The sequence below is a fragment of the Peromyscus californicus genome, unplaced genomic scaffold (genome assembly GCF_007827085.1).
Source record: "Peromyscus californicus insignis strain IS unplaced genomic scaffold, ASM782708v3 Scaffold_4__1_contigs__length_199733344, whole genome shotgun sequence".
Taxonomy (NCBI): Eukaryota; Metazoa; Chordata; class Mammalia; order Rodentia; family Cricetidae; genus Peromyscus; species Peromyscus californicus.
Genome location: NW_026294562.1, coordinates 54,299,163 through 54,318,404, shown reverse-complemented (window position 1 = coordinate 54,318,404; position 19,242 = coordinate 54,299,163). Strand labels below are relative to the sequence as shown.

Below are 19,242 nucleotides of genomic sequence, written 5' to 3'. Positions count from 1 at the left end.
TTGGTAGTGGGCCTGACCCTAGGTTAGATGACATCTTGGGACACTTTTTAGAGATCAAGAATTGTAGGTTGGAAAGAGGGCCTTTGCCCTGAGACATCAAGACAAGCTATGGGTGAGGAGAACAGGTGGCTGGGGACAGGGAGGTGGACATGGAGGGGCCTGGGATTGCAGGTGAGGGATGCAGACTGCATACAGCAGACGAAGGAGAGAAGGGTATTGTCGCTTGCTGGCTTCATGTTTCTGAGTATACTTTTAAAAAACCATTCATTTAAAAGATACCTATTTCATTTTAGATGTATGTGGGTGTGCCTGAGGACAGGCATTTGTACCATGCGATGCAGTGCCAACAGAGGTCAGAGAAGGGCATCAGATCCCCTGGAACTGGAGTTGTAGGTGGTTGTGAGCCCCCACCGTGTGGATTCTGGGAACCAAACCTGAACCTTTAAGATTAGTAAACACTCTTAACTACTGGACCATCTCCCCAGCCCATTAAAAAAATTCAAGTTATGTGCCTCTGTGTGCCTGTGTGTGAGTATGTGCACGTGAGTGCAGTTGCCCAAGGAGGCCAGAGGCACCTGATCACTTTGGAGCTGGAGTTACAGGTGGTGGTGAGCTGTCCAAGTGGGTTCTGGAAACCCAACTAGGGTCCTCTGGAAGAGCAGGAAGCCCTCTTAATCGCTGAGCTATCTTTCCAGCCTGGAAATACTTTTTGAAATATCTGCTATGTGGAATTATGTAGAAATCAACATGATTCATTTGCACAGGTGCTGGTGGCTTGGGACTGGCCAGGGTCTTCTCATGCTAGGGTAAGAGAGTTCCAACACAGCTGTTCTCAGAGAGCACAAGGGCTCCCAAGGGTCCTAACTGTGATGAGGCTCAGTAGCTTTAGGAAAACCGTGGTCTATACAGCTTTGGGGTGTAGCTGTCAGGCAGAAGCGTCTCTGTTGTGTATTGCAGAGCACATTTGTAACATGGAGGCTAGTGGGGGTGGGTGGATAAAGAACGAGGTGGGTAGGTAGCAAGGCAGCTGTGTTCACTGGGGGTGTGTGGGGGTGGTGGGTGGATGCGTCAATAATAACATGTATTCGGTTGCTGTGCAGGTGTTGACGTTTGCTCTCAGTCTCTGCACGTGTATCACAGGGGTGGTATGACGTATGATAAATAGCAGTATTCATTTTTGCAGTATAATGTCCCTCCCTAAGAATACATGAACAGATCCCAGAGAATGTGCTCACAGGAGGGAGGAGACAGCACATACACATGCGTGTGAATTGATTTCAGGATCTGCGTGTGTGTCTTTGAGGGTTTGCGTGTTTGTAGACTGGGCAGTTTCCCTCTTCTGCCTTTGGCTTCCTCTAACAGTCTTCCAGTGCGTGAATATGTGACAGCTGTCTAAAGCTGGGGGCTCCCTGGTCCCCTTGCGAAGCCTGCTTGAGGAGCTGTGGCTTAGCTGAGGGAACTGCTCCCGTCAGGTGTGCCCCAAGGTCAAGTCCAGGTCAGGTCTTAATAGGTGAGGCTGATGGCCCATGGGGTGTGGCATGATCTAGGGGTTCCCAGTGTGGCCCTCTGACTTTGACTGAACTTAAGGTGACCATCCATTTAGAGGCCCTTTGCTTCACTCGACCCCTTAGAGGGCATTTGGGCTCATTTGAGAGGCAGAAGCAGGAGGGTTAAGACATTAGGGCCAGCCTTGGCTATATAATTACTTTGAGGCCAACCTGGCCTATCCAATATTTTGAAATAAACAAGCAAACAAACAGATAAGCAAATACGTTCTGGAGTTGAGGATGCAACTCAATTGGTAGAACGCCTGTTTAGCATGCATAAAGCTTTGAATTTGATCCCCGGCAGTGCTTAAAAATGAACATGGTAGTGCATGCTTATAATCCCAGCACTAAGGAGGCAGGAAGACAGTCGTGAGTTTGAGGCAAGTTGTGTTACACAGTACATTCCAAGCCAGTTTGGACTACAGAATAAGACTGTGAAACACTCAGCTATGAAAACAAATACAAAAATCAAACGAAGAGTAAAGACATTTCTCCTGATCGTAGAGGCAGAGCTGGGGTCAGAAGGGGCTTGGAGAGGGTGCAGTCCACCCTCTCGCCTCTGTAGTTGAGGTGCAGAGAGGTCGAGTGACTCAGATTGGCAGTTTGGGGCAGAATCGTGCTTTCTTGGATCAGACCCAGGGCCTGGCCTGTACCACGTTCTGACCCCGTGTGGCCGCCTTTACCTTCCTGGGAGGGTAGGGGGCTGTGGGTGGTCAGATGCTTGAGAGTGAATGTTTCAGGCATGAGTCGTGTGAGAGCTAAATGCGAGAGTGGGTCGCTCGGTGCTTATGTGTGTCAGTGTGTCACTGAGCGTGAGTGTGTCTCGGCGAGCGTCTCTGGTGTGAGCATATCCCCATCTGCCTCGGAGCTGCAGCGGAGTGAATGCAAGGGAGGAGCCTATCTCAGGAGTCGGGGAGCCTGGCTGCTCACTGCTTTGCTGGCCGCCCTGCTTCCTGTCTCTGTGTGATCTCGGGTCGTCATGCCCCTGCTCTGGGTCTCAGTTTCCTGGCATAACAGGATCTAGTGCAAAATGCAGAAGTCCCTCTCAGTCCTCCCAGACTGGCTGACTCTGGGGAGACTCATTCAGGGGACAGTGTGGCCACTGTCCAGTCCCCAGCAAAGCTGTTCCCCGAGTTTTTAGGTTGGGTTATTCATGTCAGGGCCTTGGTGGGCTGGAGGACCTGGACCTCCTTGGTCCTTAAAGCAACTGTCCATGGCATATTGCTAACAGGTCTTCTTTTTCTTTTCTCCCTGCCCCCCTTCTCTGAACTTGGCTGACTATAGAGGAACACCCTATGGAAGGTGAGTGGAGCCTTCTTGATCGTTAGGGTAATACACATCTCCCCAAAGGGTCTGTTTGAAGGGGTGCTGTTGGCCATGTAACAGCTCCCTGCCTGCTCATGTTTGTGAGGTCGGCGGGGCGGGGGGCGTGGGGGCGGGGAAGGATGTCTGGGTCTTCTTCATTGGAGTGCCTCTTCCTAGGCTTCTCTGTTCATTGACTAAGTAAGCTACTGGGTAGAGGGTAGGACTTTCTCCTTGCCAATGCTGCTCTCTGCTGCTCCCAGCCCTCTTCCAGGTGGGGGAAGGGAAGAGGGTCTCTGGGAAGAGGTGATGAGTGGGGGGACAGGGACATAGCTGATAGTGTTGGAAGTGCCCAGAAGTGAGTAGGTAGACACTGTTTTGCCCAGCTTAGAAAGCTATAATGGATGAGCCGGGTGTGGTGGCGCACGCCTTTAATCCCAGCACTCGGGAGGCAGAGTCAGATGGATCTCTGTGAGTTCGAGGCCAGCCTGGTCTACAAAGCAAGTTCTAGGACAGCCAGGGCTACACAGAGAAACCCTGTCTTGGAAAACTAAAAAAAGAAAAGAAAAAAAAAAAAAGCAAGCAAGCACATAATGGCTATGTATAGAAGGGAGTAGGGGTGGCAGGGTTGGCTGCTAGCCTAGAGCCTGTGCTGGAGAGAATTCACGTCTCTGCTGCAGGACTCAGGCCAGTGGGGGTGTGCTTAAGAGTACAGGCAGGGTGGGGTCTGTCCCGTGGTTGGGGAGTGTGGGCAGAGCCAGCTCCTCTGCTCTGCTAAAGCTGCCCATGGCTGAGAGGAAGGGGGCAGCTTCTTTGTTCAACCCAGTCCCAGGGCAAGGGTGGGAGTGGGCTTCTCTTGGGTCTCTGTCCATTCTCTCCCTGCCTTCTGTTCTGGTTGCCTTTCTCTGGTTTTCCTCTTTGCCTCTTTTTCTCTAGGGGGTCTGTCCGTGGACCTCTGTCTGTCCCTGACCTTCCCCAGGTTCTCTGGGTTCTACCATTCTTGGAGACTTTCCCTCAAGCTTTGCTTTCCCTCTGTTTCTTTTCTTCCTTTGGGGTGGACTAGGATTGAGGACAGGGTGGTCCACACTTGGAGGCTGGATTCTGCTTGATCTTACAGGGCCTCACAGTGGAGCTAGCAAAATGATTTTTTTTTTAACCAGGGAAGGCCATATCCTGATCAGCACCCTGCTCCACAGTCCCCTGTCCTGGGAAGACAGTGGGTAGGACATACTCTGAGACCCCTGGGCGTGGTCCTTCCGGGAGGAGCACAGACACACCACAGATATGGGCATCCTGAGAAGGGCAGGCAGTGAGGGCTCTAGGCCTGGGCATGAGTGGAACCCATTTTCCTTGTGGTATCCATGGCTTGCCTTGTCTCTCTGTGTTTTTTCTATTTGGGGCTCCTCAGGTGCCCTGGTCCCAGCAGACCACTGCCTGTGTCTGCATCTGTATGTCCGTGTGCGCACACATTCATGTGGTTTGGCTGTCCGTGTGGGCCTGCTGGGCGCTGGCTTGTTGCTTTGTCCATGGAGTGGCATGTGTCCATGAGTCTCTGGAGGAGTGTCTGGGGCTTTGTGTGTCTGCATCTATGTTTGCATCTCTGTGTGTCACTGTTTACCCCGTTGTATACAAGAGAGAAGGAGAGAGCCTGCATATCCGAGTGGGCGCAGCCTTCTGAGGGCTGGAGATAAGATTTAGTGTAGGTCTGACTTTTACTTGCTCTTGATGTCATGCCTCCTCTGGAACAAAGGGAGAGATGGAGGGAGAGAGAGAGAGAAGAAGGGGTAGGAGAGGCTTGGGAGGGAGAAATGGGGAGTGGAGAGACAGCGAGAGGAGCAAGGGGAGGGTTCAAAACAAAACAACTGTGGGGAGGGAGCAGAAGACCCAGGCTGAGAGCAAAGGGCGGGGGCTGCAGAGAAGGGGCTTGGAGCAGGGAGAGGAGAGGGGCCATAAGGACAAGAAGGGAAGCTCAGTTTTGGGGACATGGGAATGAGAGCTGCGGTGGGGTGTCCTGGTCACCTGCTGGTTTAGATGTGGGCCTGAATGTTAGCAACAGTACAGGATGTGTATGAGATGCTGTGTGTGTGTGTGTGTGTGTGTGTGTGTGTGTGTGTGTGTGTGTGCGCGCGCGCATAGGCAAGAGTATGATCCCGTTGTTTGTCTCTCTGCATGTCTGTCTCTGTCTGTGTCTCTTAATCTTGCTGTCCTTTTCTTTTTCCTCACTGTCGTCCTGGGGTCTGGGTGCAAAAGCCCAGGGTGAGACTGCAAGTGAGGACGTGGGTTGGAGGCGAGGGCTTCCTCCCTAGCAGTGAGGTCCCTCTTCAGATCTCTTAGGGGTCCTCCGTGTCTCCCCTTCTCCATCTGTCTATGATGCTGGGATGCTGGGCCTAGCTTCCTCTAGGAACCTAGGCACCCTGCTCTGCAGCACCCTGAGCACTTCCTCTTTCTTCCTAATCTCTTACAATCAGGGAGAGGAGACCCAGATTAGCCAAATAGAGTACCCTAGGAAGGACCTTTGGCAATGCCATCCATCACTGCCAGCTTGTGAAGGGAGTGGGAGGAGGGGCAGGCAGATGCTACAGGTAGACATGGGAGAGAGAGGCACCCCAAGGGACTGGGGCCAGGATAAGGAGTAAGCTGTAGATTGGGGTAGGAGAGGAGGCAGGCTGTAAGGAGGGATCCCTCGGTCATCCAGTTATCCAGGGCTGAGCCAGGGGTAGACAAGAAGGGAATGGGTCTCCCCTCACCAAGATGGCTGATGCTGTCACGCCTGAGGGAGCTGAGCAGCTGGTTGCCTTGGTGACAGAGGGAGAGTGCCGCATGTTAATGAGGCTGGCAGAGAGCTGGGCAGCTGAAGGGTCTTGAGGGTAGACTTCCCCCAGCAGTAGTCAGGCCTAAGGGGCTGTAGGTGGGAGTGGGGCAGAGGACAAGAAAGTGACTCCATGGGGCCTTTGACTCTGGACTGAGGGCTGCAGAAGCCTGGATTCTAAGAGTGGGCTTTCCTGGTAAGGCTGCTGCTGACAGGCAAAGTGAGCGGAGGGTTCAGGGCCTGGGGCCTGAGCTTTAGAAGGTGCTGGAATTTCTGAGCTTTAGAAGGTGCTGGAATTTCGTGAGGGAAGAGTGAGTGGCAGGGTAGAGGCTGTTTGGGCAAGGACTGAAAAAGCAGCCTAAATGCTTGAGCCCCGACCAGCGCTTTGAGTAAACCCTGGGTCCTCCTGAGAATTTGTTTTGTCCTGGTGCTGCTCCGGCTGCTGTGGCCTCCTCCCTCAAGCTAGCCTTAGACCTAGAGGTGAAAAAATAAATAAATGAGACCCTGAGATGGAGAGGGAGGTACCGGGGGCCATTTGGCTATGAGCTCCTCAGGAGTCTCCCCACTGCTTCCTGGGCACTGGGTATCCTGGCTCTTGCTCTGCCCCAGAGATGCTTACAGCTCTTTAGCCTCCATGAATCCATAATGGCTCCAGTTTCCATCCCAAGGGCCACAGGAGCTGGGATGGTTTTCTTGACAGCAGAGCTGTTCCTCCAGACAGCAGGAAGGTAGGCTTGTGGTCAGGTGGGGAGCTGGGGTTTGGTAGGGCTAGTTGGTCATCTCAGGGAGTCCTGGCGATCAGTTCTGTGGCTGGCCTGGTGGTGTCGGCTTCTCTGGGGTCTGGGGTCCTGGTCTGGTTCAGGCTGCAGTGACTCAGGCTCAGGAGCGTCACCTCAGATCAGGGTTGCCAGGGCTTGCCCACTGGGCTAAATTGTCCTCAGTCTGTTTCTGGATCAGTTCAGCAAGGGCCTGGCCAGGGAAAGGGGACCTGTACAATCATTTAGGCATGAGGTGTGTGGGTTTCAGAGAGCTTGGCTTCCTGCCCAGGGGTCTTGGCTGTCCTTTTTGGACCTTGTTGTCCAAAGGCCCACGATTCCGCAGTTCCCAGATTGTGAAACAATCACGCCACCATCTTTCGCTCCAGAGTTTCCATAGACTCAATTTCCTCTTCCCGCTTCCCTGTTTCCCCAGAGCCCTGGTTTTCTCTCGGAGCCTGCTACCTCTACATGAGGCTGGAATGGGCAGCTGGAAGGCTTAGGATTGGAGAGGGTACCTTTCCAAGTCCCGGTGTGGAGGTTTCCCTTAAGGCCCATCCATATTCCTTACACTTGGCACTTTCCCCCAAGGTCACAGGGACCCAGAGGCTGTGTGGGGTGGTGGTTGGAGACCCTCTTGCCCACTCAATCCCCTCTAACAGGACACGCTCTTTTTCTCCAGGTGGCTTTGATTTTTGTGTTGTGTTTTATTTTCTCCTCCATCCGAATTGTTTTTTTCTCGTTGACCGTTTTTTTTTTTTTTTTTCTGTCCACCTCCTGGAAGAAAAAAAAAAAAGAAAAAAGAAAAAAAGAAAAAGGAAAAAGCAGCTTTTCCGTAGCCATGCTTCCTCTCCTTTTCCTTTTTTTTTTTTTTTTTTCCGGCAAGAAGAAAAAAAAAAAGAAACCAAAAAATTCTCTCCTTCCCTGTAGCAACTCCCCGCCCTGTCTCCTCTGGCTCACATCTCTCACCCACCCCTCTGACACCCTGGTTTCTCTCTCCCCTCCCCTCCCTCTGCTTCTGCATCGGGCCCCTTCCCTCAGCTGCTGGGCTGGGGGCTCTCCCCCGATGTCTGTCACAAGTTAAAAAGGGTTTTTAAATTGTGGCAGCAACAACTTTTCCCTCCCTTCTCTCTGGCTGATTTTGATGACTCGTGTTTTCTTTGTTTCTTTCCTCTTTTCTTTCTTTCTTTTCTCCTTTTCTTTCTCTCTCTCTCCTTCCCCTTTCCAAGGTCCGGCTCACCTGACGTTAAACAGCGAAGGTATGGTTTGAAGTTTTGGTTTGGTTTGGACTGGATTGCCCCAAACTGTGCCTGGCTTTTCTGTTCTCTTCCCTCCCTCCTTCTCCCTCACCCTTCCTGCCTCCTTCCTCCCCCCCTTCCCTCTTCCTCTGCCATTTCTTTATTTGTATGGGGGTGCCTGGCGGGGGGTGGGGCCGGTCCTCTCCCTCCCTCCCCCTCCCCTGGGTCCACTGTCCACCCTCATCTCACCTTGGTTTCTGATGTCGAGATGTAACTCTCCTGCCGTTGTCTCCAGTCTCTTTTTATTTTTCCTTTCCATTTTCCTGGTGGTATATCTTGCTTTTTTCTTTCTCATGGTGGTATTTGATTTATTTCCACTCATTCTGATCACTCCTTTCTTTTCTATGAATGCAAATCAAAAAGAAAAAGGCTTGGTTGGGTTGCAGAAACGATCTGAGGCAGCCAAACCCCCCTTCCCTTGCTGCTGTGGAAGACACTCCATTTAATCCCTGTCCCTAGAACGAAAACAGAAGATGTGGGGGCTGGAGGTGCGGGACCCTCCCTTTCCACAATGCCCCACCCTCTGCCTTTACCTCCATTATCTTTTGAATATCGCTTATTTCTATCTGACAGATGACAGTATATCAGAGACAAGTGACTGGCTGTCTACTAGGTGGCATGGCTGGGACTTGTCATTTAACTTGAGCCTACCCTTGGCTAAGTCCCTCCCACTAGTCAAATCCCCAGTGTTCTATAGCTCTGTAGCAGAATGTTGTTGTCCTATCATACACAAGGCCCTGGGATCCAGTCTCAGCACTGCAGGGGTAGAGGAACCCTGGCATTAAGCAACCTGGAAGAGAACCTAGGAGTTCTGACTGATCCCCTCCAGCTCTGACCTCCCTGCTATCCCTGTTATCCACCTCTGTGAGCACCTTGGGCACTGCTGTACCTATACATACAAGAGACAGGGTTGAGTGTTTAACTGTGAGCAAAGAGATGGTGGGGCCACATCTGGGATGCAAGAGAGTCTCACTGAGATCTGAAATTTAGGATGGATTTAGGTCTGAGAAATGAGGGCCTGGGATTCATGCAAGCATGAGAAGTTAGAGCCGAAGTAAGAAGGAGGAAGTCCCACACAGGGAATTAGGAGGAGGGTCCTGGCTGAATCACATCCTTCTTACCTCTAAATTCTTGGTTTGGGGAGTGTTGGTTGTGATTCACCTTAGACAGTGATGATATTTTCTTGAAGGGTCCTGGAGATGCTTTCCCTCATCTAGAAGATTCTGTAACTCAGATGTTTAACCTAGTCTTAGTTCTGGGGACTGGAGTTGGAGGAAAAGCCCAGAAAGGAACCTTCCCTTCTATCCCCGAATTCTCCTCTGGATCTAGCAATAGGGTTGGTTGCCTGGGAGCCTGGCACCGGAGAGCACCTGTTCATTGGCAAGCCTGGGTGAAGCTCCAGCCAGTCTGGAGCCCAGACATGGCAACCTGTGCCTGTGGGGCAGAACTGGGCCCTGTGTGGTGATGAGCAGGAGAATGAAGCTGAGAACTGATTTCTGAGTAGGAGTTCCCTACATCCCTGGTGAGCCCTACCTAGCCAGGACCTCCTTGGTGAGCACGGCCCTCTGTGAGCGTGATGGAGGGGCAAACTTGGGAGCCCCATAGTCTTAGTGGAGACTGTCAGAGCACCCACCGTGGGGACTTAAGCAGGGATAGGTGGCCCATAAGAGGACAGGTACAGAAGAGGAGGGATTTTGGAACACAAGTGTCCATGTCAGGCAAAAGCAGGTTGATAAGAATATTCTCTAACCCAGCAGAAGCTGTGAACAGAGGTACCCAGTGAGGGAGAAGCGTCAGCCCTAGGGATGTGGCAGTGGCCCCACAGGATGAAGGGGAAGCTTGGGTACAAGTGTTCAGGGCCTCGGTCGCCAGGACTGCCCTTCTCCCCGACTTAGTGTCCTCACTCTGGACAAAGGCTAGAGATCAGTGGTCAGAAGTCTGATAGGGTGTGTGGGGCTGGTGGCCTTTGGATTGTCACATGGCCCCTCAAGAGAGCTTGAAGGCCAGGGAGTCCCCAGAGAAACTCTCTTCACCTGCCTACAAGTAGCACCTTTGTCCTGGACAGAGCCTTCCATCACCTCAAGACTGGGATGGGACTGGCTGCCAAGTCCCTGTGCCTGACTCCCCAATTCTGCTTCTCCAGTAGGGTCCTTACTGTTCTCCGAGGGGGGGGCCGGGAGAGGAGGAGCCGGCGATGTGCACCAGCCGACAAAAGGTCAGTGATCCCATGGTCTCCAGACAGCCCAGCCCTTGCCCTGCTATAGGCTAACTGCATTCTGGGAGGAGAGGAATCTTCACAGGTGTATGGCATCTCCCTGTGCCTTGCCTCCAGGCTGGCGGCAGGCCTGCACCCCACCGCCATTCCCAGGGCACCATTCCATGCCCTACTGTGAAGGACCACAACCTCCATCTCTTTCCCAAAAGTTCAGCCACCCCGATGACGTACCAGAGCATGGATGCCCTTTCCCGTGAGTGGTCAGGCCCATCCCTAGAAAGTGTTGCTGTGGTGGAGTGATAGGTGGCAGGGTACCATCATATTCTAGAAGCCTGCTAGGCGTCTGGCCTGGGGGAAACTGGTAACATCTGTGATCTATGTGTGTCACCTATATTGTCCCAGTAAAGCATGGTGACATTTAGTGGCAGGCATTATTGCTTTCATTTTATAGTTGGGGAAACAGACACTGGTCAAAGCCCCAGATGCCAGCACAGGGCCAGGCGACCCCTTCATGTCTTAGGAAACTGGGAGTCCAGCTCACTTTTTTGGCCAGAGGCTACTTCTCTCAGGACTCTTTTTGTAGAGAAATGTCCAGGCCGCCCTGACAGCTCCCAGAGCTTTGCAGTCAGGCCAAAGCCTTATGCTGTCCCCTCCATCCTTAAGCTGGTGCCTCCTGTCTGCCTGGGCTTGTACGGTCCCAGGCCCCGCTCCGGCTCCTTGCTGTCTTACAGCCAGGCTGTCCTTGCTGGCAATCTCCCTGAGCTCCTGGGCCAACCTGGACACTTCCGGGAGCCCCTTTCGTACACACCTCCTTCGAATCAGTCAGACCACACCCTGCCACTCCATCTGTTTGCTGCCCCTCATGGCTCTGAACCCCTGAACTCGAGGACAGGATTTTCATTCTCTCTTTCCATGCTCTGCACAGCTCTTGGCATATATGTAGGCATGAGCTTAGCACATTTATTAAATTAAATCAAATTAATTTTGATAGGCTCTCACTATGTAGTTTTGGCTGACTTGGAGCTCACTATGTAGACCAGGTTGGTCTTGAACTCACAGAAACACATCAGCCTCTGCCTTCTGAGTGTTGGGATTAAAGGTGTGCAACACCACACCTGACTCACAATTATTTGAAATGAGTGAATGGTCACTGTTCCCAGGAGTCTCACTGATGGCCTAACAAATAACTACAATAAACCATGGTCCACGTGAGTGAATGGAAACTGCAGACTTTGTTCAGAGGAGTTAATTTACTTATTCATTCATGGAGGAGAGCATGTGCACCTCCACAACGCTGTATCTGGGGCCAGAGTCACTTTGGGCTGCATTATGTCCTGTCCTGCCCTTCATCATTCCTGCAGCAACCTGGGAGGTAGCCTGGCAGGTGGTTCCTTTGTTTCTCCTCCAGAGGAGAAAGCTGGGCTTAGAGCTGCTGTAACTTGGCCAAGGTCACAGAACTGGTTGGCAGAGCCGGCACCAGCGCACAGGTCCTCTTTCTCACACCACATTTCCTCCCCAAGGAGCCGTACAAGATGTTACTAGGCAGTAAGTGCCAGATGAACAGAACACACAGCTGTAGTTCCCCAGAGCCAGGAGGGCCAGAGGGGGCTGGAGATCTTCCCAGAGGAGGCCTTTGAGCTGGGTCTGCAAAGGGGGCAGCTGTGTCCCTCTCTTTCATGGTACTTGGAAACCCAGTCAGTTCTGGCCACAGTCAGCTTTGTTGGGAGCACTCTTGAGGCCACAGACTCCCTGATGGAGACGCAGACAAGTACTAGCAAGGACTCCCTTCCTACACTCGGAGCTCTTAAGGGTTGTCATTTCTCACGTGCTGATGGGAGTTGTAGTTCCTGGCCATGGCCTGCATGGGTGATGGAGCAAAGCGCCCCCTGGCGCTTCAGGATCTGAGCATCCCAGATCCAGCTAGTGCTCTGAGGAGCTCCCGGGGTCACAACTATACATTCCCATCCCTGAAGCACCACCCCTGCTCCATCACGGTTCTCTGTGTCTCTCACTCTCGCTATCTCTCCTTCGGCTTTCTTGCTACGACTGCCCCCTCTCCTTAAAAGCACTCAGACTCCCTTGGACAGCTCAATGTCTTTCCATTTCTGGGCCGAGAGGACTGGGGTCCAGCCAGCTCAGGCTGGCAGCGTGGATGGCTTTGCCTCCTCCCCTGGGTCCACCTGAGGAGTCCAGGAACGGCCTCATTTCTGCTCTTCGCCTTGGCAGCCAGGGTCCAGCCTCAGCCCCGCCTCTCTCCTTTTTTTCCTGACTTCTTTTGTTTGGTCCCAATCACTTTTTCAGGTGGCTGCCTTATATTCCCTTCCTTCTGTCTGAATCTCTGCAATGTGATTTGCTTTGACCGCAGTGAAGGTGAAGGAGTAGAAGGGGAGGTCTGGCTTCTGGGTGGGGCTAACAGGATGGGTGGTAAAACCAAGGTCAAATGCATTCCCTTTTCTGGTCCTTGAGCCCCCTGGCTCTGTCAGTGTCTGAGCAGCAGGCCTGGTTGCTATGGAAACACTAAAGCCCCAGAAAGCCTTGGCTTTAGTTCCCCAGAGGTCCCTGTCCCCTTTCCACGCTGGCTGGCCCTTCTCCTTACCTGTCCCCTCAGGGTTCCCTCCTGTTCTTTATCGATAAGGTTCCATGTGGCCTCTCTTTCCCTCACAGTCCTGTCTCCATTTCTCTTCTGACCCATGGATGGTCCATCTTTGTCCCCTTCCAGGCTGGGCTCCCCACGCCACCATTAAACACATCCTTGTCTCTGCTGGCTGCCTCACCTTTGTTTCTGGTCCCCTAAATAGACAGAGGGAGGGATTCAGATTGTCCCTATGTGGCCCATGCCCTACCCCCCTCAGCTCGCTGCCCTGTGGCCTCAGGACTCAAGACCTTGCCAGCTGCAGTGAGGGCTATGCCAGGCACTGGGGCAGCAGCTGGTGCCTTGGCATCCGGATGCAGTGGGGGCAGAGTGGGCAGCCTGCCTGGAGGGAGAGAGGCAGGCTGTGTATGCTGGAGAGGAGTTCTGCAGAATCTGCAATGAGAGACCCTCACATTCATCTATGGAACTGCTGCTCAGCCCTGCCCCTGGGGAGGACGGGTGCCTTGTAATGTCCTCCGTGCCCATCACACAGTGCCTACGCTTCCCTGGACCTTGAGAACATCTCAGGAGAAGCTCAGATAGTTCAGCCTCTGCCTAAAGACCCTTATGACACAGTCCTGTTTGCCTCTTCTCCAGCCGGGGAGGCTGCAGGATCAGTATTTGCTGACAGAGAGACGGAAGTCACTGCCTGGATGCAGGCCTTCTCCTCTCTCCTGATTTGGAATCTGGTCCTCTGCCCCGTGCTTGTGCTCTGGTGTGTGAAGTTGAGGGACTGGACCCTGACTCTCTGGTTCTAGTCATGGTCTTTTTACTTGTCATCCATGTGTAGACCACCAGCAATCCCTATGGCCCTTCCAAGGAGTTATGGCTTCCCACCTAAAGATTGCCAGTGGAAAGGACCTTGGGCTGGGTTCTGTGTCCATGTACACACACACCATACACACACACACACACACACACACACACACACACACACACACACACACCAGCTAGGTGTTATGCACACAAACAAAGTCTAGGTGCTGTGTCTATATATAAAGATACATAAACACACACACTCACACATGTGCACACAGGTCATGCACATCCATGAGCATACACACATGAGAGCCAGGCCCTCCCGTGCCACTCACTTGGCATCTATGGGTCACACACCTGGCACTGTGAGGCTTCTTAGGTTGGAGGAAGAAGTTGGGAGAGGAGGGCGAGCTGGCGTGGTGAGCACCCATGTGAATGCAGCGAATGGCCTGTCACCTGGTGTATAGCCCTGTCACTTGCAATGCCGTCCCATGTGTCATATCCCTGTTCCTCTCCACTCCACGGCTTCCCAGTCTCCTCATCTGTGCAGGCTAGACAGCAGACCCACTGTCTCATCACTAATGGAGAGGCCTGAAATTGTCCCTGTCCCTGGGTACTGCTACCAAAGAAGAGGCAAGAGGAGAGGCGGGCTGCTCAGGAGGCGCTCCCAGGGAGAAGGCAGGCAGTCTCTTGCTTCTCCCCCACGTGCCTTTGTGCCGGGGTGGCAGGGGTTGAGAGCATTGGTAGGGAGGAGATGGAGGAGCCTGCAGCTTTGTCTGGCCCTGTGGCAGCTTAATTGTCAGCTGTCAGTGTGAGAGCCACTTAGCAGCCCCTGCTTTGGAAATGGACCTGGGGGAAGTTGACTTTTGATTGCAAAGACAGCAGGGGCCAGGTCGACAGGATGTAGGAGGGGAAGAGCGCCTAAGTTTAGAGTTGGGACCACAGGACTCCGGCGTCCAGGACCCATGCTTGGGTTCCTGGAGGTGAAGGGGGAGGCTCTGGCGTACCCCATACACTCAGCCTTCTCCCGTTTTCCCAAACCATGGCGTCCAGGCAAGGAGGAATTTGTGGCAACCTTCAAGGGCAATGAGTTCTTCTGCTACGACCTGTCACACAACCCGATCCAGAGCAGCACTGATGAGATCACACTGGCCTTCCGCACCCTGCAGCGCAACGGGCTGATGCTGCACACGGGCAAGTCGGCCGACTACGTCAACCTGTCCCTCAAGTCTGGGGCTGTCTGGCTGGTCATCAACCTAGGCTCGGGCGCCTTCGAGGCCCTCGTGGAACCCGTCAATGGCAAGTTCAACGACAACGCCTGGCACGACGTCCGGGTTACCCGAAACCTGCGCCAGGTAGGCGGAGCAGGAAGAAGGCCCGGGGTCGGCTGTGTCGGGGGCGGAACGTGCAGAGAGGACACAGCGATGCCTTGACTGGGGTGGGAGAGAACAGGGTTGGGCAGTGAGGTGTGGTTTTAGAGAAGAACAGAGTTGGGGCTGTGCGAACCTGAGGCATGGCCTCGGCTGCGTGACAGGCTTCTGAGACCTTATCCACCAGGGAGCTGAACTAGGAGGAGGCTTCAGAGCTGTTCCTGGGCAGAAGCCTGAGGCCAGGAGTAGTGCTGGGCTCAGATCGGTAGGAGCAGCTAGGGTTCCGAGGCCTGGTGCTGTAGACTTGGGAGGAGGGAGCTAGAGCCTGGATGAGGGTCTAGTGGTTGTGGGGTGGGGAGGGGTCCTGTAGGGTGGGCAGCAGGACACTGAGGGAAACAGAGATACAAGTGGGACAGAATATGGTCTTCCCTCCATGGGGCTTTCCCAGGGCAGGGATGCACTGAGAGGGAAGGGAGGCAGCGAGTGGGTGAGAGAGTCGGACCCGGGGAGGGCAGCTGGCCCTGCTTCTCTGGGAGTGTTTGACTTTCTTCCTGTCTCACAGAGCCAGGCTTTCCTTCATGTCCATGTTCACCTTCTGCTGGCCAAGCCAGCCTGCAGAGGGAGCTCAAGCAGGTTTTTTGGGGTCAGCCCCTGCATGTAGGATGGCCCCCTTCTCTCCTTCTCTACACTGTCCCCTGTACCTTCAGACACTGCATAAGGCCTCTTAGGCATGGCCCTCTTCGCCACTCTCAGGATCCAGCCATGGTGGCTACTGCAGACCAGGCATCTCTCTGGCCAGACTTTGCTGGACAGAGCCTTGCGGATAGTTTCCAGCGCTAGGAAGTCCCCATGTCCAATCACACTGACTTTTCTTCCCTGGTAGGTGAGGCCCCTGTGCATTCCCTGGGGGTTCCTGTCTCCGCTTCTCGGGGCCCCCCAGTTCTTCATTCTCTTGGGTCCCCAGTCTTGCAGCTAGCAGGCAGCAAGCTGTTGCAGCTTCATCTTCCACGGCTAAATGCAACGGAGAACACCGAGCAGTCCTGACTGGAGGCTGCGTCCCAGGCCTCACGGCTGCTCTCTTGCCGTGAAGTCTTTGGACTTCTTGTTTCTCGCCAGGTTAACCTTCTGTTCTCATTCGTCTCCTCTTCTCCTTTCTCCACTGGAAGCCCCTCAATGGGGCTCAAGTTCCTGGCTGGCTTTCCATCCCTCTGACCTGCTCTCATTTAACACCACTGGGGGACGGTTTAATGGAGGTTCCCCTCTCTTAACACCTCTTCCCTTGCTGAGACAGTGTCCTGACTAACTACACGGCTCTTTCCGGAACCTGCAGTGGCCTGTTGCAGTCCTGTGTGGATGTGCCCATTCTGAGTGCTCCTTCTCCCCGTGCTCTGTGGAGTGACGTGTTTGTGGAGTTGCTTCCCCTCCAGGCAGCACTCCCCACCCTGTGTCCTGTCACCCCATTCCCAGTCAGAGCACTGCCTTGCCTCTTATCCCCACCAGCACGATCAGGCGTGTATAGTGCCTCTGGGGTGCTGTCAGGTGTCACACACATTTGGGGGGAAGCTGTCTTAGGTGCCTTTTGTTCCCTTCCTTGCTGTCCCTAGGACTACAGCTGTCATACTTGCTGTCTTGTGCGAGTCGCTGCCAGCCCACAAATCTTCATCCACATGCCATTTGGCCCAAAAGAAAAAATGGTGATCCACACTGGATACAGAGAGGAGAAGGGCATGCTCCCTGCCCTTGCAGCTCCTGGGACAGGATAGGATTGTTCCAAATGAACAGAACAGGGGCTGGGGAGATGGCTCAGTGGGAATAAAATACTAGTCACACAAGTGTGAGGACCAGAGTTCAGATCCCCAAAACCCTTGTAAAAGCTGGGCAATCATGGTGGCCACCTGTAATCCCAGTCACAGAGGATCCCCGGGTAATCTGACTAGCTAGACTATTGAGAATGGGCAAGATCTGGGCTAAGTGAGAGACTCTATTCAACAAAGGAAGAGTGGTTAAGGAAGCCACCCAGTGACATCCAGTGGCAGCTTCAGGCCACCACATGAATTCACACATGTGTCTTGTGTGCTCATGCCCATATGTGTGCTCACATATGTGAACATACATATACACACATGCAATCACACCACACACGTGCAAAAATAAATGAAATACATAAATGAACTAACTTTTTAAAAAATGATCAGAATAAGGCTGTCCACATGCCCGGTGGACCACAGAAGCAATGATGGGAATTGGGAGATTTCCAAAAAGGAAGGAGGGAGAGGTCTGTGGTAATGCTGAGCCACTCTCATGGATGCAGTGACTGACACATGACCTCAGCACACAGAGAGTGGAGAGTGACCCACGTTCATCTCTTTCTCGAACATGTAAAGTCATGGGTGCAAGCAGATGGCAGATGGAAATTCTCTTCTACTGGATTGTTCTACAAGATGGCTCAGAGTACGGACAGGCCATACTGACCCAAAAGTGGAGATCATGGGTCACAGAGAGTGTTTGCTTAAAGACCTTGATGGAGAACCCTCTTTACAAAGGGCTCCTTTATTCACTTTATTTCACTCTAGAATCCATGGGCAAGAGGTGCAGGACTGTATTTGGGGAATTCTTCTTGGCTTAGCTCGAAGGCCATGCCCTGGAGTTGCTGCTCTCGAGCAGGGCCTAGCCACTGCCAAACCCTTTATCTGCCTGTTTTCTGAGACTTTGAAGAGAAACTTCTTTGTTCCTGTTGCTCTGGAAGTGTCTGTTTATCACTCATCCATGTTGCGCCAATGTCTGGAAGCCTTTTGGGTCATCATAACTCATGGGGTGTTACTGGCATCTTGCGGGTAGCCCAGGATTTGAGTTATTACTGTAGTTTGTAATACAGCCCCACAACAAGGAATCATCTGACCTCAAATGTCAGTGGTGCCTCTGGGGAGATACCCTGTTCATCCAAGTGTGTAGAGTCCAGATGACGTCCTAGGATTTGAAGAATTCTGCTATAATCACATGGGTGGTAGAAGGTGAGGTGGCTTTCACTAAGGCTCTGCCTCCCCCAAGTTTTGTGGGTGGGGAGTAGGCCAGGGACATAATATAAGAAATGACATCAGGATGGGGGGGTGTAGCTCAGTGACAGATGCTGATCTGTCATGCAACAAGGCCATGGGTTCCATCTTTAACATCGTGTGGGGGATAAAGGAAAACAGAAATGACAGGGCGGATGGCCAGGACCCGGAGTGCTGCAGCTTCTCCATTATTTTCCTTGTGTGACTGGAGTGGCTGGGAGGTGGCTTTCTGGAAGGACCTGACCCCAAACCAACTTCTGTGAGTTATGGGCGTGGGTCAAAGGCCAGCTCCAAACACCTCTGGTTCAGGTGGTCATCTCTAGAACATGTAGATGGTCTTGGAACACAGTAGTTGGGACCAGAGGGCTCCAGACTGACACATGTTCTTCCTTTCTCTGTTGGAACTCAGCTTTTGAAGCTATTATGATAGACAGTCCTCTTGGGGGATCTTGGCAAGATCAATTGATTACCACTAAGGGCTCCCTGAAGTCTAGTTTTTATCCTAGACTCACTCACCTTTCATACCCTTATATACTTCCCACTACCACGTAAGACTAGGCAAAACCATTTATCTTTAGCCAACAGCAAACTTGAAAGACGAGCTGGCTACCAAAATATTACATAGTGTTTCTCTTGTTCAGCTCAGATGATGCCTTTTCTCAGTATAGACACTTTCAGAATCTCTTCTGGGGCCCAAGAATGGAGTTCTTCAAGGATGAGTTCCCCAAAGATAGAGTCTATAAGGATATGATGGCCCTGGATGGACCCTCAAGGATGGAACCTTCAAGGATGCAGTCAGTCATCAAAGATGGAGTCCTTAAAATGGGCTCCCTGTAGGATGGAGTTCTATAGGATGGGGTCCTCAAAGGTGGAGTCTTCAAGGATGATATCTTCAAGAATGGAGTCCTGAAGAATGGAATATTCAAGGATAGAGTCCTCAAGGATGGTATCTTCAAGGATGGAGTCCTCAAAGAAGGCATATCCCAGGATAGAGTCCTCAAGGATGGAATTTTTAGGATGCACTAGATGATGCAGACACCAAGATGATGGATTCCTGAAGGATGGGGTCCTCAAGGATGCAGTCCTCCACGGCTGGGATCTCCAAGGATGAAGTCCCCTGTGTACTCTGTGTGAAGCTCCCACTCAAGGACAGAGGCCCCAAGACAGTTGGAGTTCCTGTTGCACCCTATCTCTCACAGCATGCAGCCTGTCTTAGATCCTAGGTTTGCAACTTTCTGGACCTGTCTACACTGACTTTCCTTGCTGGTCTCGTCCTTTCCACAACTCTCCCAAGGAGACCACCTGCTCGCTCTCTCTCTGCTGCAAAGTCTAAGAGCTGGGATTTGAGTCAGATAGTTGTCAGCCAATTATATAACGTCTGAGCTCCAGTTCCCCATAGGCAGAGTGGGAGGGGCCTCTTGATGACTGACTGGATGGAGCAGATGTCTTACCACACTCAGCAACTGCCTGGCATGATGTGGGCACTGGAGGGCTCACAACTG

General features: G+C 52.6%; 1 protein-coding gene across 23 annotated transcripts in view; it reads left to right on the top strand.

Moving 5' to 3' along the window:
- Positions 1 to 19,242, top strand: part of Nrxn2 (neurexin 2) — a 117,161-nt gene that overhangs the window by 24,352 nt on the left and 73,567 nt on the right. For 18 of the 23 annotated variants that reach the window (XM_052763171.1, XM_052763162.1, XM_052763153.1 and 15 more), the window contains exons 3-6: positions 2,832 to 2,849; positions 7,643 to 7,672; positions 9,855 to 9,926; positions 14,371 to 14,672. In XM_052763171.1, the coding sequence (XP_052619131.1) occupies positions 2,832 to 2,849; positions 7,643 to 7,672; positions 9,855 to 9,926; positions 14,371 to 14,672 (422 nt within the window). The remainder of the gene's footprint in view (positions 1 to 2,831; positions 2,850 to 7,642; positions 7,673 to 9,854; positions 9,927 to 14,370; positions 14,673 to 19,242) is intronic. The other 5 variants (XM_052763161.1, XM_052763144.1, XM_052763150.1 and 2 more) reach the window with 4 other exon arrangements.